General features: G+C 38.4%; 3 protein-coding genes across 3 annotated transcripts in view; 1 reads left to right on the top strand and 2 right to left on the bottom strand.

Moving 5' to 3' along the window:
* The window catches only part of tbcelb (tubulin folding cofactor E-like b), a 32,094-nt gene extending 23,170 nt beyond the window's left edge, over positions 1 to 8,924 (bottom strand). Inside the window, exons 1-4 of the mRNA XM_073860889.1 lie at positions 8,140 to 8,924; positions 7,560 to 7,724; positions 6,853 to 6,996; positions 1,019 to 1,163 (exon numbers count right to left, since the gene is read on the bottom strand). Of these exons, the coding sequence (XP_073716990.1) occupies positions 1,019 to 1,163; positions 6,853 to 6,991 (284 nt within the window). The 5' untranslated portion in view covers positions 6,992 to 6,996; positions 7,560 to 7,724; positions 8,140 to 8,924. The remainder of the gene's footprint in view (positions 1 to 1,018; positions 1,164 to 6,852; positions 6,997 to 7,559; positions 7,725 to 8,139) is intronic.
* A 1,248-nt stretch (positions 8,925 to 10,172) lies between these two features.
* ttf1.6 (transcription termination factor 1, tandem duplicate 6) lies at positions 10,173 to 19,418 on the top strand. Its single transcript, XM_055200586.2, has 10 exons — positions 10,173 to 10,276; positions 10,424 to 11,134; positions 12,125 to 12,310; positions 13,817 to 13,895; positions 14,013 to 14,137; positions 15,866 to 16,073; positions 16,179 to 16,265; positions 16,352 to 16,417; positions 17,906 to 17,991; positions 19,190 to 19,418. The coding sequence occupies exons 2-10, from the start codon at positions 10,468 to 10,470 to the stop codon at positions 19,369 to 19,371; spliced, it is 1,686 nt and encodes a 561-aa protein (XP_055056561.2). The 5' UTR covers positions 10,173 to 10,276; positions 10,424 to 10,467; the 3' UTR covers positions 19,372 to 19,418.
* A 17-nt stretch (positions 19,419 to 19,435) lies between these two features.
* On the bottom strand, positions 19,436 to 25,998 carry gsnb (gelsolin b). Its single transcript, XM_055200585.2, has 16 exons — positions 25,843 to 25,998; positions 24,428 to 24,624; positions 24,195 to 24,349; positions 23,955 to 24,116; positions 23,708 to 23,857; positions 23,523 to 23,615; positions 23,207 to 23,339; positions 22,814 to 23,118; positions 22,598 to 22,731; positions 22,284 to 22,374; positions 20,769 to 20,939; positions 20,486 to 20,660; positions 20,249 to 20,370; positions 20,061 to 20,138; positions 19,924 to 19,984; positions 19,436 to 19,841 (listed from the first exon to the last, which is right to left on the bottom strand). The coding sequence occupies exons 2-16, from the start codon at positions 24,618 to 24,620 to the stop codon at positions 19,672 to 19,674; spliced, it is 2,193 nt and encodes a 730-aa protein (XP_055056560.2). The 5' UTR covers positions 24,621 to 24,624; positions 25,843 to 25,998; the 3' UTR covers positions 19,436 to 19,671.
* Positions 25,999 to 26,328: the final 330 nt, after the last annotated feature.

Genomic DNA, 26,328 nt, shown 5'->3' on the forward strand with positions numbered 1-26,328 from the left:
AATAAAAGTCATAGTAAAAAACTGATCAAAGATGATGACAGCAGAGTGTCAGGTATATCTGTGTCTGATAAATGCATGGTGCAGAGGAGGTTGTAAAACTCTTCAGAATATTTTTTTTAAATACTTTGACTTAAATAGTGACATTTTTACATTTGAAATATCTGCTAATGATGAGAACATTTGGATTATTATGTACATATAGAAAATCGGCCAAACATATTGGCCATCGGCTGCCCTGATTTCTAAATATCGGCATCGGTCAGAGAAAAAGCCATATCGGTCGACCTCTAACTCAAACTAGGGATGTTAATCGATCTTCGATTAATAAAACTTTTAATTAATAAAAACGATTGTTGAAAAAGCAAGCACGTGTGTGCGGCGCCTGTGCAAAGCACATACAGCCGGTGAAAAAATGAAACATGCGCGCAGAAGTTAAACTAGCCCTGATCGCAATGATGCTCGATGCCAAACACTAACCTGGGCTTTTTAACATCATGCGAGACGAGGCTGGCTGCTAACTCAACAAAATGGCATCTGCAGTGGATATAATAGGGTCCGATACAGAAAATGCAAATACGGTTAGGATACTGAAAGCCTAACCTAAGCCTGCAAGATTAGCATAGCAATGCTGCTATACACAGGGAAGGAGACCAGAAGCCGAGAAGCCAAAATCTGTAACATTGACCTTTAAATGTTAATTCTTTCCCTGCCATTAACAAGTTAATTAAGAGAAAACGCTTCCCTGCCAATGATGAGTTTTTACAGCAATCCATATTTCCGCTATTATTCACTTACCCAACTTTTTTTTCTTACATTTGATATATTGTATGTTTATTTATTTTCTGGAAGGCATTACTTTTGTGAAAATCATAGAAACTAGCGGTGGCTGGCAACGAAGTGGAATGTTCTCTCTCATCTACTTGTGATCCGATTGACCAAAACGCATCTTAACACCAGGTGTAAACAGGGATTTATTTTGAAATAATTCCCAGTGTAATAAAATTGACTCGATCACTCTCTTATCTCTCCCCAATCTTTTAGCTGGTTATGAGAGAGGTCCAGCTCTACCACGTGAGCACAGAAAGCAGACACCTCTTCCTCATCTCCTGCCTCTGTGATTCCACAGCCGTCCAGGATCAGGATTCTAGGCAGATTTAGACGATCTGACACAAGCAGAAACATAAGTGAACTTATATTAGATTATCAATAAACCTACTTTATATTCAATCTTAGTGGAAACTAAAATGTAATCTAATACGAATAACATACATAATGTGATGTAATATGATTTACTGGCTTGATGGGTTTAATATAAGCTAATGTATCAGGAATTTTTTTGTCATCTTTTATATACTAGCATGACAAAATCATAAAGAAACATAGGTTAGTAAATAATGACAGAATTGATGAGCTATTTAGACCTTCTCTAATAAAGGCGGAGTGCACAATGTTTGAAAGCCAATGTTGACATTTGAAATCACCTAAACAAACACGCCCCAACCCCAATTGATTCTGGACCTTCTTTTGATAGACCCGCCCCACACATACACAACCCCGGCAAGGATGTCGGTTAGTAGACACGCAGTGGTGTAGTGCAGGGTATACGCAGGTATACGGAGTATACCCACCTCTTTATTTGATGGCATGGGGTATACCCACTTCTACTGGGGGCATACATTAAGAGTATACCCACTTCTACTGGGGGCATACATTTAGAGTATACCCACTTCTCCAGACACCACTACACCACTGTAGACACGCCCCTTACTGCTGATTGGCTACAAGTGTGTTTTGGCAGTCGGCCCAATTCGCTTTTCCAAAGCGTTTTTCAAACATTGTACCCTCCGCCTTTAAAAGGCACAATATTTAGGCCATCATAATGAATTAGCTGCAAAGCACTACACCTGCAGGTTAGATGCTACATAGCTGCCACTTTTCACTTTTAGGGTGACAATAGCTGGGTTTCCATCCCACAGATTTTATGCGCATTTTGAAGTATCGCATAAAAAACATGTTATGAAAACGCCAATTTGATAAAAATCTGTAATTTGCCAAAACATTTTTATGCTAGCTTTAGGTGGTTTTCAACCTATGCAAAAAAGAGTAAATGCAACAGGGTTTGTGAATCTAGGGAAAATAATTCAAGTTTTTGAAAATATACATACATAGATACAGGTCATTGAAAGTGCTTGAATCTATTTTATGCAAGAAGTTTTCTGGAAAAAAAATCCATATTATTCCCTGTGTAGTGTAGGATAATATCATAAAAATACTAGACTTTTTAAACTGTTCGCTTTAAATGCTTATATATTCTGTTTCTGTATGTGAATGTTGATTCATACCAAAATGCTTTTTTGCATAGTTGTGTTTGACACATGAAAACGTCTCGGGTTACGTATGTAACTGTTGTTCCCTGAGAAGGGAACGAGACACTGTGTCTCCCTTGCTATACCTCCTGCGTCTCTGTAACGTCGTCTTTGGCAATATTTCAGATAGCGATATACTTTCTGGCTCCCGCGTCACCCAGTCTTCGTCGTATAAGCCTCACTATTGGTTGAATTTGATATACACATTCAGACGCACTTACCCCTGGAGGCATCCCCAAAGTGTCACTGCAGTGACGCAGTGCAAGTTTCCTCGAAAGGGAACTGTAACAATGTATCTTAATCGATGTAACCTTGCTCTCACTTGAAATGTGTCCCCACATTTAGTCCTTGAATTTGAGGGTCTTAGACCTGGAAAGTCATGGAAGGTCCTTGAATTTGAACTTATCTAAGGTGTGGGAACCCTGATGCAAATTTTGGGAGATGGAAACGCATTTGGCGAAAAAAAAATTTGACGTAACGAACATTAAACCCACGTAACAGAACGTCTAGCTCAGAGGTCCCCAAACTAGGGCCGCCAAAGTTGGCCCGCAATTACCTTTAATTTGGCCCGTCATGCCACGTGAACTTAGGAAAAAGGATAAATGTCATTGACGCAGATGTTAATTTTCCAATTAAACATTTTCTAAAATGGAACAATTTTTGTTTTATTAAATTATTACAAAAATGTAAATTAAAATTAAATGCAAGGAATTTTTAATGTACATGCATATTTGAAGATGTATAGCATGCATCACGAAACTCAACGAACTCATGTATTATAGGCTAATAATGGAGAGAGGTCGAGGCAATGGCACACAGCCAAAAGAAAATTTTAAAATGATTGACAAAATGATTTCTTTTTTTACAACAGTTACCTTTGAAAATAAAACTGCATTAGTTATGCATAAGCAGAGTAATGTTTGCTTATTTATTTTTTAAATATTAGAAAATTATAAATTAGGAGAATAAGGGCAACTTTAATTTTAACATAACATAGCTAAATTTACTTTCAGCCCACGACCCTGAGTCAGGTTTGATTTTTGGCCCTTGGTAGGAAAAAGTTTGGGCACCCCTGATCTAGCTGTATCAGCTGATGTTGTTTTTCCCATATATGGGGCTCGACGTCTTTGCAATGCCCTTGTTGCTAGTGTCTACAAGCGTGCCTTGTTTTATTTACTGTTGGTTACCAGGTAACAAACTGATGGAAACGCACCTAATTCACATTTGTTTGTGAAAAAACATGCTTCACGTTTCGATGAAAACCCAGCTAATTAGAAGGGAGACGAGGGATGAGCAATTATTTATTAAAACAGGAATTTCTTTGGATTTACAAATCCTTGGGAACTTTTGGGATAATTCACATACACAACTTCATGAAATATACAGTCGAGCTCAAAATTATTCATACCCTTTGTAAATATGACCAAAAAAGGCTGTGAAAATAAATCTGCATCGTTAATACTTTTGATCTTTAATTTAAAAAATCTACAAAAATCCAACCTTTCATTAGAGAATAATAATTTTAAAATGGGGGGAAATTAAATTATGAGTTTTAAATATTTTTCTCTAATACACACTGCTCACGATTAATCATACCCTTTTATTCAATTCCTTTTGCAACCTCCTTTTCCCAAGAGAACAGCTCTGAGTCTTCACCTATAATGCCTGATGAGTTTGGAGAACACCTGACAAGAGTTTAGAGACCATTCCTTCATGCAGAATCTCTCCAAATCCTTCAGATTCCAGCTCCATGTTGGTGCTTCTATTCTTCAGTTCATCCCACTCATTTTCTTTAGGGTTCTGGTCAGGGGACTGGGATTGTCATGGCAGAAGCTTCATTTTGTGCTCAGAGACTCATTTTTGATGTTTGTTTTGGATCATTGCCCTGAAAGAAGATCCAACTATGGTCCAGTATATGATTTCTAACAGGGACAGTCAGGTTTAGATTTTTTATCTGTTGGGATTTCATAGAATCCATAATGCCATGTATCTGATCAAGATGTCCAAGGCCTCCAGCAGAAGAATAGGCCCACAACATTAAAGATACAGCAGTATATTTCATTTTACACATGGGGTACATTTTACCCCTGTGTGCACCAAAATAATGTTGAGTGTTTGCTTCTAAAAAGTAATTTGTTTTTTTTTCATCCGACCACAGATCCCATCCCGTTTGAAGTTCAAGTAGTGTCAGTTACTTTTCCAATGTTCTATGGTCAGATGAAGCAAAAAAGTTTTTTTTAGCAGCAAACACTCAACATTAGTTTGGTGCACACAGGGGTAAAATGTACCCCATGTGTAAAATGAAATATACTGCTGTATCTTTAATGTTGTGGGCCTATTCTTCTGCTGGAGTTCCTGGACATCTTGATCAGATACATGGCATCATGGATTCTATGAAATACCAACAGATAATAAAATCTAAACCTGACTGTCCATGTTAGAAATCATATAATGGGCCATGATTGGATCTTCCTTCAGGGCAATGACCCAAAACTAACACAAAAATGAGTCACTGAGCACAAAATGAAGCTTCTGCCATGACAATCCCAGTCCCCTGAACTGAACACTAAAGAAAATGAGTGGGATGAACTAAAGAGAAGCAGCACCAACATGGAGCTGGAATCTGAATGATCTGGAGAGATTCTGCATGAAGGAATGGTCTCTAAACTCTTGGCAGGTGTTCTCCAAACTCATCAGGCATTATAGGTGAAGACTCAGAGCTGTTCTCTTGGGAAAAGGAGGTTGCAAAAGGAATTGAATAAAAGGGTATGATTAATCGTGAGCAGTGTGTATTAGAGAAAAATATTTCTCGCATAATGAAATTTTCCCCCATTTTAAAATTAATATTTTCCAATTAAAGGTTGGATTTTTATAGATAATTTAAATTAAAGATCAAAAGTATTAACGATGCAGATTAATTTTCACAGCCTTCTTTGGTCATATTTACCAAGGGTATGAATAATTTTGAGCTCAACTGTATAGACCGTTTCAGCAGTAACAACATAAACAAGCGGCTGCACGTAGCTTTTGGTAAACTCCGCTAAGAATAAATAACAACAAAGTTCTTTAAACGTAGATTATTTATATAACAAGCAAAAAAACAACACATAGATTACCTAGGAAACCAAAACATTTCTTATTTTCGACAAGGCAAGAGATCAGTTTAGCAACTAGTCAGACCATTAAAAAAACGAAACCGGAAGTAAGGTTCGGATCCATACGTGTATCACGTGCTTCCAATGAAACTGTCTATATCACGCTGTGCAAGTGGGTGATTCTCACGAAACCATTGAAACACCACGGCACTAATGATTTTAGCTTTAAAATGTGTAATATAGTAACATTAAAAAGCATCAGAATTAACACAATACTGTGTTCTACCTTGCACAATGTGTGATTTCAACATACGAATTTATAATTGGAAATTTTATCTCATTTTCTGCTGAAATTCTCATTACCGCAATGTGTCCGGCTGTGTTTGAACATGCGTTATGTTGTAATTTAATCAAATTAACACAAAAATATTAAGAAAAAAAATAAATGGATGTTTTGCTAGACTACTTTAGATGCCAGAAAAAAATATTTACTGAATATTCATGTATAATAATAATGAAGAAAAATTAGGAAAATGATGTGTCCATGCCTGATGTTCTCATCCTCCGCAACACTTTTTGAGAACAGTTTAAGCACACATACAGAATTTTAATAAAGTTTGATTTTGAGTGACCAAGCACATGGACCAGTTACTTCAAGATGGCTACCAGGTAAGATCATTTTTTTACAGTTAATTTGAAATATTGTCTTGTCAGAATGCTTACACGACATTTTGATTATCATTACCGCAACAGATGCTTATTAAATGTTAATTTAATTAATAGAAGCATAATACTTTGATTTTAAATGCATGTGCAGAATCTCCAAATTATGTTCTTTCAGGTTTGTCATGTCATTTTGAAAATATGTCAGTGTTGATGTTTTCTGACTGTTGCGGTAATGAGATTTTTTAGGACTAATTTTTTTAATTATGTTACAAAAAGTGTTAAATGATATTTAAAAGTTTTTACATTAATGTTCCCATTTACTCCAGACTTTGTTTTTCAATGTCTGGTGGGAAAAAAAGTTAATTTAAGCAATTTTTACATTTTCATGCTTGACATGTTTAAAACCAAGTTTTCGTGAGAATCACCCAAGTGGTTTTGGATATATTATTACAAACATCTTACATATTATGGCTTTAATCTCAATCATCAGTGCATAATTGTAAATGTGTTTTTTGTTTGCGTGTAGTAGTGACAGGGTAAACTTTCTTCTTAAAAAAATCCCCAGGAGGTTAACCAGGCAGATGTTAACCAGGCAGATGTTAACCAAGCGTAACTCGATTTGTAGGACACTACAGCTGTTGTACCAGTCAAACTAGTACATCAGACTGCAAATACCCTATGTTGATCTTCTCCACATTTAACCCAAGGGCAAAAATACCACTCACCTTTGACAGGTGAGCCCTGAGGACTCGACCGGATCACTACTCCAACCCCTGGCCCACGGCAGAACGGAAAATTATCAGTGTTGTACTTTTCACTGATCACCTCCACCAAACTGCGTCCTTCTCTCTCCTCTGACTCCATCTCACCTCAGCTAAACAAACATACACATGAAAAATGCGCATACATTCACACCACCACAATCTAGTGAAAGTAGCTAGTTTAAAAATATATCCAGTGGAATAAAATATAAAAGGAATAAAGTATTTATCCGGATATAGGGGATGTCTATTAGGGTGTGTGGAATTCACATCAAAGATAACAAATCAAACCAGCTCAAGGGTTAGTTAGTACAGTGGTTCTCAAACTGGGGTCCGGGGCCCCCAGGGGGGCCCCAGTTTTATGAAATTTTATAAAATACACTCATTTATCATGAATTCTGTGTAATTAAACCTAAACAAAAAAATAAGGCTACTAAACAACAACACTACTTTGTATAACTTAATATGTTTTGTTTAATTAAAATGCTACATTTTAGAACAGTTTTTGTCATAAATTTTCTTTGGGGGGGCCGCGAAGGAATGCACCGTACACAAGGGGGGCCGCACGCTGAAAAAGTTTGAGAACCACTGAGTTAGTAGACAAATGTTAGACTTGACCCTACCAGCTCCACCTGTTACAAGGTTTTAGCTGAAAAATGAAATGTGGTGAACTCAGATAAGAAGGGTCTGTCCAGATCTAGAGGTCAAACAGGAGAGGGCCTTCTCTCCGGTTTCGATCCCAGTTCTCCAATGACTACGGAAGCAGAGCATCCATGAATGGGTCACTTAACCTGCGGCCTCATGGGTCAAGACTGAAAGCGTCCCATTGCCTTTGTCTCAAAAGTAGCCATAAAACCGAGGATGAAACGGCAAGATAGAGAAAAAGAATGATAAATGAGATGATCCCCAGCACAATCGCTCCTCTATCCTTTTATGATGTCTAGACAAACGCGGTAACACTAGGAGTGGTATAGAAAGGTCTGTCCTTGAAATTAGATACAAAAACATTTAGTTCGACTCCCATATGTTGCTGTTCAGGGGGGGGGGCACAATGGAAAAACTCAGTTATTGAATGGATATGTACATGTATATGTGTGAGAGCATTTTGTCATTGGGAGTTGGAATAGCGTTAGTAGGAATAAACAGATTTTTAACATATTATTATCATAATACAGTGATGTCACAACTTTCTGTGAAATCGACTCAAAGTACAAGTAAAGAAAGCAAGAAAGATTAAAATTGTTCCAATACCCCGTCTATCCGGATCCTATTGTTTTTAATCCTTTCAGACAAGAAAATATGACACGCCTACAGTGGGTGGAAGTGATCGCTTCTTTTAAGGCGACTAATGTTTAACATAGAAACAAAGTTTAAAGATAAAATCGTCAGTTGGACGTCGTGCCCTTAAAAGCTGCAAACATGACCTGACTTGATGCTAAAATAAGTCTGAGGTCAGGAGTCAAGCACACGTACTCAACAGCTGCACACTGTGCACCGACAAGTTTGTTAAATTTCAAAACGCAGCGCTGCCATGACAACGCGTTTGTTTTCGACTCGCGTCGTGCGCGACTCGAGCGTCACGAATATATATTAAGTCTTTGTAAACAAACAACATACACAATATAAAACGTTATGCCCTTATATACTAGCGTTGTAACACTTAATAATGTGCTAAATATAGAAAGTCATGTAACATACACTCACGTCCAGAAATACAAAAAGATGACAATGCGCCAGTAAACGCATTCGAGATTAATTTATTTATTTATGTAGGACAAAACAACACACGACTGCACTGAAACACAAGCAGTCAGCATTTTAATGTAGCAAAAGGACGGTTAATACATACACACAAACACACGACAGGCTGATGACAGCGTCTGTCGCGAGCAAATTCGTTGAGGTGCATGTTTGTAAACACATATAAAGAAAAATACAGTGCTGACGAGAATTACTATGATTTAATTTAAAAGACATCGCCTACACCACCACCCAAATGTGTAATAAACTGAAATACATGCACTGTGTGCTGTTTTATTCAATGTTGTTTAATCCGCTTACCGATGACAAAGGTTCAGCTAGTTGCCCTGCTTGTTTTTGTTGTTGATCCGTTGATTGTATTTGAACACGAAGCTCAACGTAGTTACTTCCTATTGGCGAAGCGGTGTTGTTTTGCAGAATGCAGCTCCAGTGCAGAGGGTGGCAGCACTGCAACGCAAACGCGAATCACATGTTGTAAGTTGAAATAAAAACAATTTTTTTGTGGTTGACTTCAAAAGGCACTGCGCAGATTGTTCGGCGTATGAGACCAAAGAACCGCGAGAGATGTGATTTCGAACGGCTCTCGCGGTTTTTTGATGTCATAACTTGATCAGTCTCTGCAGCGCCAGCAAGTGCAGTTTTAGTTGTACAGTACATTATGTATATTTTTTGGAATGTAAGTTAATTATTTTGTAGTGTGGGAGGGAATTTGAACGGATATTATGCTAAAATGTTAAAATCAAAATACTTTAAAATTGTTTTTTAGGACGCTAACATGAACCTAAGTGCTTATCAATTCAGATCCCTGGTTTTATTCTTGAATTTATGTATGTCATATTTGTGTATATCATATTTATCGTAAACCTAGACTGTATTGATATAAATAAATAAATGTAAATAATATTTCTAAATAATTAATCAGCATAAAATATATACTTTTTTTTGTTTTGTTTGAGGAGATCGCAAGAGACAACTCAATAAAGTTTTACAAATCACTACGCATGAGCACAATCCAGTCAAAAGATTTATAATTAATATTGGGCTGGATGTTGCACAGAAATATAACAGACTAACCTAAATATTTGTATAATGTACTTTAAACATGTCAAGAAGATATGAAGAGTTTGGTTTCAAAACGAGATAACTCTGTTAATAAAGTTTTTCAAAAATCTCGTTCTTTGAATGTGCGTTCAAAAATAGCATAAAATAAACAGCATAAAAATACAGCCATGTAGCACAATAAAACGCAATAAAAACATGATAACATAATAATAAACATGTTTTGACAAAAAAATAAAAACGGAGTTTTCTCGTTTTGAACCAAACTCTTATATTGGTGCAGTGGTGACGTTGTAGCCGGAAAATTTGTAGTTTAATTAAAACAGCGTGCTCACCAGAGCCCTAACTAGTGTCCACTATAAAGTTTATTTTTACTTTATTGCTTGTTTATTCAGTGCTTGTTATTACATTGATAATTATTATGTTCACGACATAGGGAGAATAAGGTTTGTTCCCCTTCTGGCCGCCAGATGGCAGTGTAGTGTTGCAGCTGGCAATGCAGTCTTAAATCTAAAGTAGGTGAAGAAGTGACCTCGTGGTAAACATTGCTTAAAAACAACGTTTGTTGGTATGTAACAAAGTTATTTTTTACACAAATGTCTAGTAGCTTTATGTAGTAATGAGTGTGATGAGCAAGACTAATACTATTTATTTGTGTTTGTGAGAAGTGCGTTTTACATGTTCATTAACTGTCAATATGATCCTGTTTTTACAGAATGTGGCGGCATAAATACTGATAAAAGTCAGTCGCGTTTCATAATGGACCCAGAAAAGATTAGGAAGAAGAAAAGGAAAAGAGAAACTTTAGGCCAGCAAGAATTGGTTGAAAGTTTGGAAGAAGTAGAAGTAGCGCAGAATGAGTCTGAAATGCAACACGAAATGCTAAAAACTAAGAAGAAGAAAAAGAAGAACAAGGAAATAGACACACACACAGAGAAAAAGAAGAAAAAGAAAAAATTAAAAGAAACTGTGTTCAATGAAAGCACTGAGGAGACTTCACTGATGGACGATACAGTAAATGACACAGACTCATCCACAGCACAATTCAAAGATGTGAAGAAGAAGAAGAAGAAAAAGAAAGCAAAGATGACACCTTCAGATATGGCAGAAGACCATCATGAAGAAGATGAGTATGATGTCCCCACCGAACAGGAGAATGTGCCATGTGAAGAAGAGGAGTATGATGTCCCCACCGAACAGGAGAATGTGCCATGTGAAGAAGACCTTGGGGATCCTGACATACAGATTGGTACTCGAAAGCGCAAAAAAAGGGGAGAAACGAATGGAGACCTAATGTCAGAAGTTGATGAGAAACTTTTGAATGAGATTAAAGAATTTATACCCCACATCGAAACCAGCTATCCACTTACTATGAATAAAATGATAATGTACGACTTACCAAGGTTTAAGGAGTTTAAAAAGCAAGGTAAACTGAATTTAGCATGATTTTCTGTTTTTTAAAGGGATAGTTAAACCAAAAATTAAAATTTTGTCATCATTCACCCTTAAGCTGTCCCAAACCTGTACGCATTTCTTTATGTTGAACACACACACGAAGATATTTTAAAGAATGTTTGTAACACTATCAATCTGGGGCACCATTGACCTCAATGGTAGGAAAAATAATACAATGGAAGTTAATGGTGCCCCTGAACTGTTTGGTTTCAAACATTCTTCAAAATGTCTTCCTTTCTGTTTAACAGAACAAAGAAATTCACACAGGTTTGTAATAACTTGAGGGTTAGTGAATAATGACAGAATTTTAATTATTTCTTAAAGTCGCCATGAAATGGAAGTAGTGCTTTTGAATTATAAAGGTAGGGCTGGACTTGATTTTGTCCATCGAGAACTATTGGATAGTTTAAAGTTGGGTCATGTTGCTATTTGCTAATGGCTGCTATCTTTTCCCGGCCCCTGCCCACCTGCCATACCCTATGACCGGAAGTAAAGAACGGTCGTTTTGAGGAGGGAAAGAGATGTGCCTTTATAATCTTTAATCAAAAATGCAAATGAATAAAGCTCACAAATAATTCCTTTTTTAAAAAATACCACAATTTTCCAAAACAAATTACAGTTTTTCATTTCAATTTCATTGCGACTTTAAATTAACATGCATTACTCTTACTGTTAATAAAAAAATACTTCTATTATAAGATTCACAACTACTACATCCCTGTGGTTTGTCAGTGTAATATTTATAAAAACATGATGATTTGTACCACTTTCCATATTTACATTTTTTTATCCATACTTTCAACATCATCACACAGACCCTAGTGAGATATATTATAGTGAGTCAAGTTTGTAAGAGTTGATGTTGTGTACTTGGAATACTTCTGTAAATATTAGAGCGTAATTAATAATATAGTATTTAATTTTCTTTTTAACCATTTCTTGTCACTGTTTATGCCAACAGGTATCGCCCTGAGACACGGACGATTCTCGGCTGAAGATAACGAGAGGCTACAACAGAACGTTAAGGATTTTCTTGCTCTGACAGGAGTGGAGAATCCTACCAAGCTCTTTTACACACGACGGTTTCCAGAAGAGGCACAGGAATTAACAAAGATAAAAAAGAACCATAGGTTCTTTGAAAGGATTGGTGAGTCTCCCAACATTTACATAAAGCGATAGTTCTCCCAAACATGAAAACTTTATCATTATTTGCACAATCTCACATCCCCCATGTCTTCTTTGTTACTCAGAACCCTATTTTTTATGTTATTTTGGGTTTTCTGGTTAATGTGGGAGTGGATGTCTTCAGTACACTTAAAATATATGACACACGCGGAGTAGAGTTATTTAGCACATTTGGGTCCATTTAAGGCTTAAGCCCGAAGTATAATCTGTTTTTTACATGTATGTGAATGTAAGGGCACAGTTGAATGCATGGCTTGCAAAATATAGTTTATTTGACTTGTATGTGAATGTAGATATTCGACGCATGTGAAATGTGACACATAACGCATCTCTTGAGCTACATATTAAATTCTCCTTTAGCTGCATGCACGGAGTATGACCTATGCATACAATGTACAGGGCCGATTCACACCGGCTGTGTGGCGTGTGCGTCTCAGCTGCGTGGCCGTTTTTATTTAGGCTCTCGTGTTAGCAGGTTTGACAGTTCACACCGCCTGCATGACACGCACGTCTCAGGCGCGGCTCGAGCCGCGCCGAAAACGCATGCATGCTAGGAATAGGACCAACGTCTATTTTTCACGCCACACGCAAGCATCTTGGAAGCGTTTCCAGGCAAAATATATGTCACCTATAGCAGCGTCAGCACTGCGTCAGGCACGATTCTGGTATGTACAGACACAGAAAACACGACGCAGCCGCCACGCAACTGACATGCAACAGATACGCCACGCAGCCGGTGTGAATTGGCCCAACACACAGAAAGAACGCACGCATACAGATCTGTTGTCTTTGTTTCAATGGCTTAAAATAACTTGTTTTAAAACTGCAGTGCTTAAATACGTGTACAAACGTTACGTTTTCGCGACAACGCGTACAGGAGCGTGACGTGGGCACGTAACCTCGATAATAACGATAGACCAAATTTCTACCGGTTAATTATGTCTACCGGTTTATTGCCCACCCCTACTAGAAAGCATACAGAGCAGTCGACTCCTGAATCACCCTCGCTGTATTTTGATTTCGTACGCTTGATGGTTCTTCTCGTAATGCCACATGAAATCAAACACACCTCTTTTGTCTTGTTCTCGAACCAATCATACCATGCCATATTTAAAGAATGATCATGTGACTTATGCACGTCAGATGACCTGTAAAAAAAATTCAGTTGCAGATTTGGGATATTTTTTGTATTGCCTGAAAAACCACCTCACCCGAGCATAAATATTTTTTTGCGATATATGGCCTTTATGTGAAATTGCTTCCATTGTGCACATTTTCAATTTGTGCAATTTGAAAGGTAATGGAAATGCAGCCAATGACAGTTTTTATTTTTGGATGAACTATCCCCTTAATTTCCATGAAAGTTACTAGATTTGGTTTGCTTTCCAGAAAAACTTTGCACACTCACATTACTGTATTTTGTGCCTGGATGTAATAACTTCTGTCATTTTTTTTTTTGCCGATCTAGCGGAAGGGATTCCCAGGTCCTGCTATGACGTTTATTTTCGTGGAAGAAGAGCTTTTGATGGTGGAAATTACAAAGGAAGGTAAAGAAAAGTGTTTGGTTATAATATTTAATTAGAGAAAAGTAACATGCTCTGCTTTTGTTTGTTTTTACTGGAATAGGACATATGACTTGATGTTTTTTATTTCTTTTCTCAAAGGTTTACCAAAGAAGAAGTCAAAGAATTGCTCAAATATCAGACAATACATGGAAATAATTGGCAGAAGATTTCTGAACTGACCGGTCGGAGTTCTTACGCCCTTGAGAAACGTTTTTCCCAAATGGGTAAGTTTAATCCAACAACACCCAACAACAATGCAAAAGAGAGAAACGGAACATTAACATGGGGCGAAAGCTTTAACGCTTCTCATTTACTTTAAACGGGTGACGTCATGCGTTGCCGAAATGTGCCTTTTTTTCATTTTTAAGTGCTATAATTGGGTCCCCAGTACTTCTATCAACCTAGAAAATGTGAAAAAGTATGACCCACTCACATGCAAGCATGTGAAAAAAATTAGGTTGTTCAGATTTTGCTCCGGTTGTGACGTAGAAAGTGGATCTTATTACAATAATAGTGGCCCTTACGGTACATTCACACAGGGCGTAAGCGTTAATGCTTCCCATTCACTTTTAATGGGTGACGTCAAGCGGTGCCGAACTGAAATGTAGATCAGTCGGTGACTCGATGTCACGTCACTGCCATTGCTCGTGGCAGAAGTTGAACATTTCTCAACATTTCAAGCGGCAACGTGTGTGTCAGCCAATCAGATCGCCTTATGCAAATAACCTAGGCAGAGCCAGCCAATTACGTTTATGCAAGACCGGAGCATGTGTTGCGGCCACGGTGATTGGCTGTTGGGCACGCTTCAGATAAGCCTTGCGTCAAGCGTTAACACGTTCGACCGTGTGAAATTACCATTAATCTGCACTATCCAACCACGGCACTGCCATTTAGTGCAGAGTGTGTGAGAGAAAAAATAATTTACAGCACAATTGAATTTCAATTTCAACACACCACCACTATGATGATCACTGTTTGTGTTTTATTAGCTTATTTAAAGGGACACCCCCAAATATTGTACATTTAACATGCTGTAGTAAATTATTTATGGGGTATTTTGAGCTAAAACTTCACATACACACTAAAGACTTATTTTTAATCTTAAAATGTCCCCAATGTTACCATGTGGTTTTAAAGGCCCTTGTAGCTGCCTGTGGATTTAAATGATTATTCAATTTTCTTAAAAAAAACAAACAGATAATGTACTCACCACCATGCCATCCAAAATGTTGACGTCTTTCCTTGTTCAGTCGAGAAGAAGTTATGTGTTTGGGGGGGACATTCCAGGATTTTTCTCATTTTGGTGGACAGTCCTAGTTTCAAAGGACTCTAAACGATCCCAAACAAGGCATATGGGTCTTGTCTGGCGAAACTATTGTCATTTTTGACGGGAAGAATAAAAAATATGCACTTTTAATCACAACTTCTCATCTTCCTCCCGGATGTGTGACGAGCCAGCGCGACCTTACGTATTTACGTAGTGACGTAGAAAGGTCATATGTTACATATACCATTTTAAACAATAAACTGACACAAAGACATTGATTAGTGTTATTCGACATACAACAACGTCGGAACGGTCCTCTTTCTCCACACTTGTAAACACTGGGGCGTAGTTTCGATACATCATCCATGACCTCTCGACGTGATGACGTATTACTTGAGGTCGCGCTGGTGCATCACAGGACCGGAGATAGACGAGAAGTTGTGGTTTAAAAGTGCGTATTTTTTATTTAAGTGTTACGTTTTGGGGTCCATTAAAGTCCATTAAAATGAGAAAAATCCTGGAATGTTTTCCTCAAAAAATGTAATTTCTTCTTAACTGAACAAAGGAAGACATCAACATATTGGATGACATGGTGGTGAGTAAATTATCTGGATTTTTTTTTTTTTAAGAAAATTGACCAATCCTTTAAACAGTTATGTCATATTTTTTCTTTATTATTACACAGGTAAAAAGCATGGACAATGGTCAGATAAGGAGGTACAGAGACTTTTGAGGGCTGTACGAGATCATCTTGTGACCACACTAAAGTCTGAGTCCCCTCGTAAGAGACCACCAACCCGAGTCAGTCGAGAAATGCTCTACAGGAAACTGCCCTGGTTTAAAATAGCTGACAAGGTTAAAACTCGATGCTGGAGCAAGTGCAGGGATAAATGGTGAGAGAAATCTCAGCACTTTTCTATTCTACATCAGCACACTTTTAAAAAAATCTAGCCATTGCGGCGATTCTTTGTTGACTGATTTTTTTTTTCACCCTCAAGGATGTCCATCCTCGCTGTTCGGATGTCTTCCGGGACTGTGTACAGGGGGAGAAAATCCCAGGATACCAAAATCAGACTCATTAAAGCGTAATTATTTGTTTTGTTTGTGCTTGCTTGCATTGTCTTGTTTTTTTACACATTGTTAACCCAATAAGTTGTTTTTGTCCACACAGAATGTACGAAAGGCAAGTAGAAGATGTTGCTGATGTCAACTGGGAAGAACTCACGACTGTTTTTGGGTGAGGACTGTTTGCAATACTATTTGCAAAACTAATAATGAAGCTGTGTAAAGTGATTAAAGGAATAGTCTACTCATTTTCAATATTAAAATATGTTATTACCTTAACTAAGAATTGTTGATACATCCCTCTATCATCTGTGTGCGTGCACGTAAGCGCTGGAGTGCGCTGCGACGCTTTGATAGCGTTTAGCTTAGCCCCATTCATTCAATGGTACCATTTAGAGATAAAGTTAGAAGTGACCAAACACATCAACGTTTTTCCTATTTAAGACGAGTAGTTATACGAGCAAGTTTGGTGGTACAAAATAAAACGTAGCGCTTTTCTAAGCGGATTTAAAAGAGGAACTATATTTTATGGCGTAATAACACTTTTGGGAGTACTTCGACTCGGCGCAGTAACACCCTCCCTCTCCCATTATGAGAGTTAGAAGGGGAGCGGACTTTTCAGGCGAGTCGAAGTACTCCCAAAAGTGCTATTACACCATAAAATATAGTTCCTCTTTTAAATCCGCTTAGAAAAGCGCTACGTTTTATTTTGTACCACCAAACTTGCTCGTATAACTACTCGTCTTAAATAGGAAAAACGTAGTTGTGTTTGGTCACTTCTAACTTTATCTCTAAATGGTACAATTGAATGAATGGGGCTAAGCTAAATGCTATCGAAGCGTCGCAGGGTGCTCCAGCGCTTACGTGCACGCACACAAATGATAGAGGGATGTATCAACAATTCGTAGTTAAGGTAATAACATAGTTTAATATTGAAAATGAGTAGACTATTCCTTTAACATGGGATATCTGAGGTTTGCAGTAATCAAAATATAGTTAAAATGGATGTGATTACTGTGAACACAGTCTGAGACAATAGTATCTCACTACTGAGATATGGCGGACAACGTACGTCTCACTGAGGGCGGAAACTATGGTAATGCAGGACTGTCAGTCAGTGTCTGTGGGCGGGGCTTTATCAGTGTCACATCACATCAACAGGAAAATCAAAACAGTCTAATAAGACTGCTTTGGTTTAATGAAAACTTAAATAGAGGAGTGGGTGGATTTTTATTCATTGTAAGGTGGTTGTGTTCACACATTGCCAACACACATTATGTCCAAACACATTATCTTATTTTTGATGGAGGTGGCGTTCAGTAGCTTTGGCTTCTGAGCTTTTCATATGTTAATTGTCATTATGTGAGAACATGTCCAATGAAAAACCCAGATGCATTAGTCTCTGTGATATTAAAACGTTTCCTGTTTTCATTGAAGCATTTTCAACAATTGGAGAAATAAGATCTCTCTAGAGATGATCTGTGAGGTCATTTGATCCAAAATAAATGAAGAGTATCCTCTGAGGAGTTAATTATGTACATAAAAGACATCTGAGTTCGGTTACATCAGTAACTGGAATAATGCATCTGCTTATTCAGGCGTGATAATCCTGCAGCTGCTGTATATAAGATCGGTCGTGTTTATGTCTTCATTCTCATAGGGATGTTCCTCCAGCGCATGTCCAGTTGAAGTGGCACCAGCTCAAAGTTTCCTATGTACCAAATTGGCAGAACAAGTGTTTTGCAGGTTAGTATTGTCAATCATGCAGTGGTATGGCTTAATTAAGACACAATATTTGTTTTGGGGAATTCTATTGTGTTTACGAAAACATTATAGGTCACATAACACACAGTGTTTCTGCTAATCTCATGTTAATTTTAAGTACCTATAGATGTAGTATTGCATCATTCATATCTCCCAAAAGTCTTTAGTTTTACTAGATTTATATAAGACAGATCAGCTCTACTGCTACATTCCTGGTAAACCCATGCCTCTGGAGGCGTACCACGGGTACTCGTGAGTCATGAGCAAGCAAAACACACGAAACACTATCCCACTATCTCTGGATAACTTCATGTTCATGTCGTTTACATTATATGCACTTATACAATGATTTCCAACAAAACACAGAAATCTGATTTAGTTTTACTTACCGCCTGCGACTCATGACACGGTTGGGACCGCCCCGTTTCAATGAAATACAGCAATAAACAAACACGCACACTTTTGGGAGTACTTCGACTCGCCTGAAAAGTCCACTCCCCTTCTCACTCTCATAATGGGAGAGGGAGGGTGTTACTGCGCCGAGTCGAAGTACTCCCAAAAGTGCTATTACGCCATAAAATATAGTTCCTCTTTTAAATCCGCTTAGAAAAGTGCTACGTTTTATTTTGTACCACCAAACTTGCTCGTATAACTACTCGTCTTAAATAGGAAAAACGTTGATGTGTTTGGTCACTTCTAACTTTATCTCTGAATGGTACCATTGAATGAATGGGGCTAAGCTAAATGCTATCGAAGCGTCGCAGCGCGCTCCAGCGCTTACATGCACGCACACAGATGATAGAGGGATGTATCAACAATTCTTAGTTAAGGTAATAACATATTTCAATATTGAAAATGAGTAGACTATTCCTTTAAATAAAGAACATGTTCCATTAAGATATCTTGTAAATGTCCTACTGTAAATATATCAAGAATGTATTTATCATTAGTAATATGTGTTGCTGAGGACTTAATTTGGACAACTTTAAAGGCAATTTTTTCAATACTTTCATTTTTTTTGCACCCTCAGATTCTCAAACAAATATTGTCCTGTTCTAACAAACTATGTGACAATGAAACACTTATACATCATCTGAAAACTGAATAAATAAGTCAATTTTTTATCTGACTCGTCACTCAATGCTAACTATCATGATTTCTTGATTCCATTTCTCTCCAGACATTATTGACTTTCTGTATGAGAATATATTGCCGGGTCTGGAGAAAGACTGTGAGAATCCTGATGAGAATGAGCTAAAAGTTGACCAGCAGCAGAGTTTCCTTCTCTCTGACATCTTTCAGGACATTAAGGACAACGATGATGATGACGACATTGAAGAGGAGGAAAGTGGACAAAGATAGATAGAGGGTCACCTAGATATTGGCAGTAAAACTCACAATATATATTTCTTGACGATGCTTAAAGTGTATAGAATGTAAAAAAATTTGTTTAATGCATTTTTTAACATTTTAATAAACAGATGTAATGGATGTAACAGTCTTATGAGCAAGTACATAATGTTGTGTGAATAAAAATGGTTTTGTAAATGACTCTGTTGACACCAATTTTTGTAGTATACAGTTGCTTACAATCAGCATAAAGCATTTACATTAAAATGTAAAGACACAACCCATTCAGCTCAGCTTTAAGAAGACACTGGATTACACGTTCAAACCAGCCATGGCTCGTTGAAATGGATCAGAGCTCCAGAAATCATGATCCCAGCCCAGGAACCAGCCTGTGAAGGTTGGAGGTTCAAATCCCTGCTTCACTGTAACAATCGGTGTCCTCTTATCCCTGTTGGCAGGATCTGATTCAATATATTTGGCAGCTGAGGAGAAAAAAGACGGATAAATGTCAGTGAGCGATAAACCATTGAATACCGTTTTGGGATTGTTTAGGTAAGTCCTCACCTGAAGACACGGCTTCATTTTTCTCTTCATCATTCGCTTCATTTCCAATCCAAACAAAGACCTTGGAGACAAAATTTGAGAAGCATGTTAGAGCATTAGGTTTATTTTTTTGAAATATTTGTTATTCAGGCGTTTACCTGATCCCAGGTGTCCAGGATCATGACATCATCTGGGGCCAAGTCGTCCTGGGTCAGCTCTCCTGGCACCTCTTCGATCTACAATAACAAATCACAAAGTTGGAAGATACAAAATAATGTAAGGGTGCATTTCAGTGATGTGGACAATCAGTAATTTTATGTCATGTCAACATCGGCGAGGAACTCACAATGAACCGTCCTGTTTTGTTAGAGCATGCAAAGAGCCTAGGAGGATGAGTGTCCATTTTGTTTTTAAGCCTTTCAGATGTGCGATAATCGGCTTTTCCTCCGAGAGCGCTCCAGAAGTCACCTGTGCACAAATGGGTAGCATAATGGCTTAAATCTTTGGTTTTGGTCATTTTGTAAGTATTATCCACTTCTCCAGCAACATCTCATGCATCAGGAATGAGGATTATTGTACACACCTCCCTCTGCTCCTTCTGAGATCTCAGAAAGGTTGACTCCTAAAATGCTGCCAAGCTTCTTGGCTCCGTTCTTCTCCGCATCGCTGCTTCCCTGACCCAGCCAGAGCTTGGAGCCAGATGGAGTCACCAAAACGAAGGCATCGTTGGAGTTCAGGTTTGAGGCCACAGCATCGACCTGTCTCAGCAAACCAAACAAAATAGCAGTCGTCCAAGGAGAAATGTGTTTGCATACATTTACAAATGAGGGGTAATGAGTGACTTCATTTGTTTTTATTTTACTTGCCTCAACAGCTCGTGTGTCTCCAGTAGGGTTGGCACGCACTTGGAAAAGGCGCACATCAGATGTCTGCGATTGGCCACCATCTCTTGAAGTTCCACCCTTGTAGACCACCATCGGTTGCCCTCCAAAGATACTCATGAGGTGCTGGGGTTCTTTGCCTTCAATTACTCGCACCTACATCATCGAACATTAACGTTCAAGCTTGTGTTACTAAATTGCGTTGACATATGTTCCTAACTTGTAAGACGTCCAACATTGGGGTTGGGATAGTTTAATAAAAATAGTCAATAGGGACAGATGTTTTTCTGATTACTCGAAATATCTTTTTTGTGTTCTGCAACAGAAAGTCAAAGGTTTGGAATGACAAATTATTACAAATGCACCTGTTTGAGATCGTTAGCTGCATAAAGACACCTGTCCACCCCATACAATAAGTAAGAATCCAACTACTAACATGGCCAAGACCAAAGAGCTGTCCAAAGACACTAGAGACAAAATTGGACACATCCACAAGGCTGGAAAGAGCTACGGGGAAATTGCCAAGCAGCTTTGTGAAAAAGGTCCACTGTTGGAGCAATCATTAGAAAATGTAAGAAGCTAAACATGACTGTCAATCTCCCTCAGACTGGGGCTCTATGCAAGATCTCACCTCGTGGGGTCTCAATGATCCTAAGAAAGGTGTGAAATCAGTTCAGAACTACACGGGAGGAGCTGGTCAATGACCTGAAAAGAGCTGGGACCACAGTTTCCAAGGATACTGTTGGTAATACACTAAGACGTCATGGTTTGAAATCATCCATGGCACGGAAGGTTCCCCTGCTTAAACCAGCACATGTCTAGGCCCGTCTTAAGTTTGCCAATGACCATTTGGATGATCCAGAGGAGTCATGGGAGAAAGTCATGTGGTCAGATGAGACCAAAATAGAACTCTTTGGTCATAATTCCACTAAACGTGTTTGGTGGAAGAAGAATGATGAGTACCATCCCAAGAACACCATCCCTACTGTGAAGCATGGGGGTGGTAGCATCATGCTTTGGGGGGTTAGGCTTGTTCGACTTCATGTGGCGCTGCAAGAATCGACAGCCAGATGACGTCAAAGAGTTTGCTTTTAAATCGTTCTTTCTGACTTTGACGTCATCCGGCTGTCTGTTCTTGTGGCGCCGCATTGAAGTCGAATAAGCCTTATGCCATTTTAAAAGAATGATCATGTGCCTTAACCTTTTTGTAAAATTGATGTGTTTTCATTGGCCACATTTTAATTTGCACAATTTAAAGTATTACAAAGTGTTTGGTTTTATTTATTTTTCTTCATTTTTTTCTGGCTATGGTTAGACATCTTTAAAAATGTTATAGTGTTTGGACGTCTATTAGGCATCTTTTTTAAAACGCAAAGAGTTTTGTTGTTGACACTGGAACAAAGCTTTTCTGAAATGCTTTTATCATAATTTCTAGAAGTTTTTTTAAATTTATGCTAGCAAATATTCCACTATGCAAATGTTGAATAGAAAGTGCTTCACCTGCACCGCACCGCCACCGAGCTCAGCATCAAGCTGTGCAGCTAGAATAGCAGAAGCTCCTTTTTCATCCTGGCTGGAGTCCTCACCCTGCCTATGGGCAAAACATCTCCGATTAATGACCCCTTACAGTGATGATTACTCAGTCTATTGACTAACATACAAACCAGCTTGCAGACCATGGCGTTCTGTAACTTGAGAGTTCTTATGTAACACGAGCAAACAAAGCCCTTGGCTCAGGATCAAATCCATAGATGTGTTTGTTTTTTTAGTTTAAGCAATTAGAAAGGATATTATGGATTCCAAAAGTGTCTTACCATATGTATATAATCTGGCCTTGGCGTCCTCCATGTTTGTAGGTGTAGAGGATGATGTAACTATCTCCTCCATAGAATTGACCGTTGAGAGATGGGTTAACAGGAACCTTGTCCGATCCCTCGATACGCCAGACCTTTCCAAAGCAACGACATATAACAAACGGTCCATTAAAGAGTCAATATGGTACTTGAACACTGTAATATGACCAGAATTACCTTTTTCTCGCCTTTTCCATCATCCACCATCCCATGCTGTGCAGCCATGGCCTCAGACTTGTGCAGAGATGATGCATCAAATGGCACTTTCTTGATTTTGGCGATTTTGTTAGGCACATAAGCCTGTCCCAGACCCTTTGTCTGGTCCACGTCGCGCCAGATCTTGAAAAACTGCTTGAAGAGAGGAGTCTCGCCATTCTCTGGGATGATCTGGACCTCGGTGTGCTTCGGATAGCCCATTTGACTTATAAAGTCCGCTGCAACTTTCATCCCTGCGCTTCGCTCCTCTTTAGTAGCATCCTTTCCTGTATTTTTTCAAAGGTTTGCAATAAAAGGGTCACGGTTAGATGAAGGCATCTCTACATTTTGAATGAATTGAACTACCACACTGACCTTTCCATACAAATATCTTGCCATTGGAGCCATGGTCCAAGATAAAGCAGTCGGTTGACTGTAGATCACCTTGGGAAAAGGGGTTCTCTCCAGAAACCAAAGTGACAGACATGCTTCCAGTGGCATCTGACACCTAAACAACAATTAGCATTTATGCATTTGGTAGATGCTTCGATACAAAGCGACAGTGCACTTAAGCTATACATTTCATCAGTATGCGTGTTCCCTGGGAATTTAACCCATGACCTTTGCATTCCCAAATGCAATGTTCTACCAATTGAGCTAGAGGTACTACAGAATTTAAAGCTACCATTACCTTGTACAACTTGGCCATCTTCCTGTTGGAAACATCAGCCTTCGTGTCTTCACCAACTTGCGCATCAGGAAGATCAGGTTTGGGTCCAAGAATCTGACATATAGTACAAAACATTTGGATGTTGAAGAGTCTAAACGTGCTAGTCTAGAAGTTAGCGAAGCGAAATAACTTCATATTATACTCACCGATAGTATCTTTTCATGCTCAGACCCTTCTTCACACACAACAAGTTTTGCCCTCCCACAGCGCTCATTATCACGAATATCTTTGGAAACGTTGGTGGCCTTCAGTCTTTCAAATTGGTTACACTTAGAACCACACCACTGGTATACCTCCTGAAGCCCAAAGCATGAAACATATTTTTATTCGTAATGGAAAATAAATGATGGAAGAAAATGCAAATGAGCCCATATTTCACGTCTTTCAAATCACCTTTCCCAAATCAAGGATGAAGCAGTCACCCCGGTTAAAGCTGTCCCAGCTCACCGGTACCTCAATGGCCCGGACGACCCGTCTTCCACTCACGTGGAGAACGCGCTTGACATCCACTTCGTTTGAAGCTACGTGTTTAAATCCAGAAGCAACTCCACCTTGCTAAACGAAAATGCAATGCCATCTTTTGTTATTTTATATTTCATGTGCATCCAAACATGACGTCTCCAGTCTACCCACCATGTACTTAAGACCAGATTTGAAGTAGCCCACAAAGGTTTTTGACTCGTATCCCTGGGCTTCTCTGTACTGGATAGGTTTTCCTCCAAGGAAATCATCCATTTGCACGGCAAAAATAGCCGCTGCCCCGCTCTCATCCGTGGAGCAAGCATCACCTGCATATAACATAAATTATCAAAATCTACACCATTCACTCAAAGAGGACATTATAGGTTTACACACAACAATCTCACCTATCCAGAAGTGAAGGTCATACTGTAGATTCCCAGATTTTTGCTTGATGGTATTGAGAACAAGGTAGGTGTCACCCGTGTAAAACCCACCATGGAGATTCTGAGGCACGGGCACTAGATCCAAATGTTCAATCCTCCAAACCTGGAGGCCCGTCTGCTTACCTGCCTTCTGGAACTCGGGGTGGTTCACCATGATGCTGTCGGCAGATAAGAACAAATACTGTTAACACAACAGATGTTCATTGCGTGCCACAAATTCCTTCCACAATTTCCCTAAACCGTCTCTCTCTCTTTGGAAATAAGAACAAAATAGAGGAAGAGGCTTTATGCTTTGTTCCTTTCGATAAGTACAGTTTATTACTGTTTATAAAGATGTCACAGGAAATAACAAACAAAAGGCGTTTTCTTTCTGTCTAAAACATTCTGTACGAGTTCCGCAATCAGACTGCACTCCTGGTATGTACGACTTTAGGCTCATCACGCCCTAACGCAAACATCTCCACCCCCATAGGGAAAAAAACAACAAGATGGGACAAATCTTTTTCCTTGTGGTAGAGGTGTGGCATATAATACCTACCTGTTCTTCTACCCATCTCTGGATTGTATGCTGGTGTTCAGGTGTTGATAATACAAAAAGTAAAATCTTACTCTGGTGGTAGCTCTGACTTTGGTTAAAGGGATAGTTCACCCAAACATACAAATGCTGTCATCGTTTACTCACCCCCATGTTGTAGACAGAGAACCTGAATTAATCTCTTTGTTCTGCTCAACACAAAGGAAGATTTTTGTAATCAAGCAGGAAACAGAAGCACCATTGACTTCCATTGTATGAAAAATACTACTATGGAAGTAAATGGTGCTCAAAATCGAAACATTAAATTATCTTAATCTGTGTTTAGCAGAACAAAAAATTGTATGCAGGTTTGTAACAACGTAAGGGTGAGTAAATGATGACAGAATTTTCATTTTTGGATGAAATATCCCTTTAATACAAATGTTACAATAATCAGCAATATTTATATAGGTCTATGTCATTCAAAATCATTTTATAATGCACCAAAAATAAAATAAGTAAACGAGTACACTTATAATAATAATAATAACATAAATAATAATAATAAAACCAATGGCTATCCAAAAATGATTTTATTATTTTGCAGCGACCTGGCAAAGCTGCAAAAATCCTTATATAGCACCTTCATTTTAAAGTTTAAACATTAACTTTAAAATGCAAGTACATAAACAACAGTAAATAACACCGATAATAATTAAATATTTATGCCGTGATGCAGGAGACAATACTTAATAGACTCCATTATATGAGGACTGCGCTTGAAAAAAAACAATATTCTATTTATAGCATATCAATGACATTGCATTAGCCTTTAACTTAAATTTAAAGAAATACGCATTACCTTTTGGGGAAATCCTTGATTTAGATATTATCAGCAAAGACTACAGCTTTCAAGTTGTGTTTTGAGCACGGAGCTTCCGCAGGTACTGATTCTGAAAGCAGCAACACCCTTTACACAGGTGTGTTACGTTTGGTTATGAAACTCCTCCTTCACATCCCACTTTTCTTTCTGGAGTCAAAAGGTGGCGTGATCAGCGCAGCGTGATATCAAAGTACCGCGAGAGCGATTCGAAAGCAACGTTCTTGAAAAGCTCTCGCGGTGCTTTGATGTCACGCTGATTGTTCAGCGCAGCACTGCATGACGTCGAACACACCAAACACAACGCAGTATTTCTTAATTTTAATACTGCTATTAATCAAGCTGCACATTTAGGGTCGAATGTATTAAATTTTTAACAAAGCCTAATACTTTTAACACGTATACGTTATTCTGTCAAAAACTAAAGATGAGTCATTATTTGTAGTGAAATGCGGATTTGCAAATTCT

This window comes from Misgurnus anguillicaudatus, chromosome 22, assembly GCF_027580225.2.
Source record: "Misgurnus anguillicaudatus chromosome 22, ASM2758022v2, whole genome shotgun sequence".
Lineage (NCBI taxonomy): Eukaryota > Metazoa > Chordata > Actinopteri > Cypriniformes > Cobitidae > Misgurnus > Misgurnus anguillicaudatus.

What these genes read in the sequence shown, in the direction of transcription:
- ttf1.6 (XM_055200586.2), top strand. Translation starts at nt 10,468, where the DNA reads ATGGACCCAGAAAAGATTAGGAAGAAGAAAAGGAAAAGAGAAACTTTA. An exon ending in TAGGTTCTTTGAAAGGATTG is followed by an intron (nt 12,311 to 13,816) that starts GTGAGTCTCCCA and finishes TTGCCGATCTAG; the next exon opens with CGGAAGGGATTCCCAGGTCC. An exon ending in GAACTCACGACTGTTTTTGG is followed by an intron (nt 16,418 to 17,905) that starts GTGAGGACTGTT and finishes TCATTCTCATAG; the next exon opens with GGATGTTCCTCCAGCGCATG.
- gsnb (XM_055200585.2), bottom strand. Translation starts at nt 24,620, where the DNA reads ATGGTGAACCACCCCGAGTTCCAGAAGGCAGGTAAGCAGACGGGCCTC. An exon ending in AATCTGGTCTTAAGTACATG is followed by an intron (nt 24,117 to 24,194) that starts GTGGGTAGACTG and finishes ATTTTCGTTTAG; the next exon opens with CAAGGTGGAGTTGCTTCTGG. An exon ending in GGCCAGATTATATACATATG is followed by an intron (nt 22,375 to 22,597) that starts GTAAGACACTTT and finishes TTTTGCCCATAG; the next exon opens with GCAGGGTGAGGACTCCAGCC.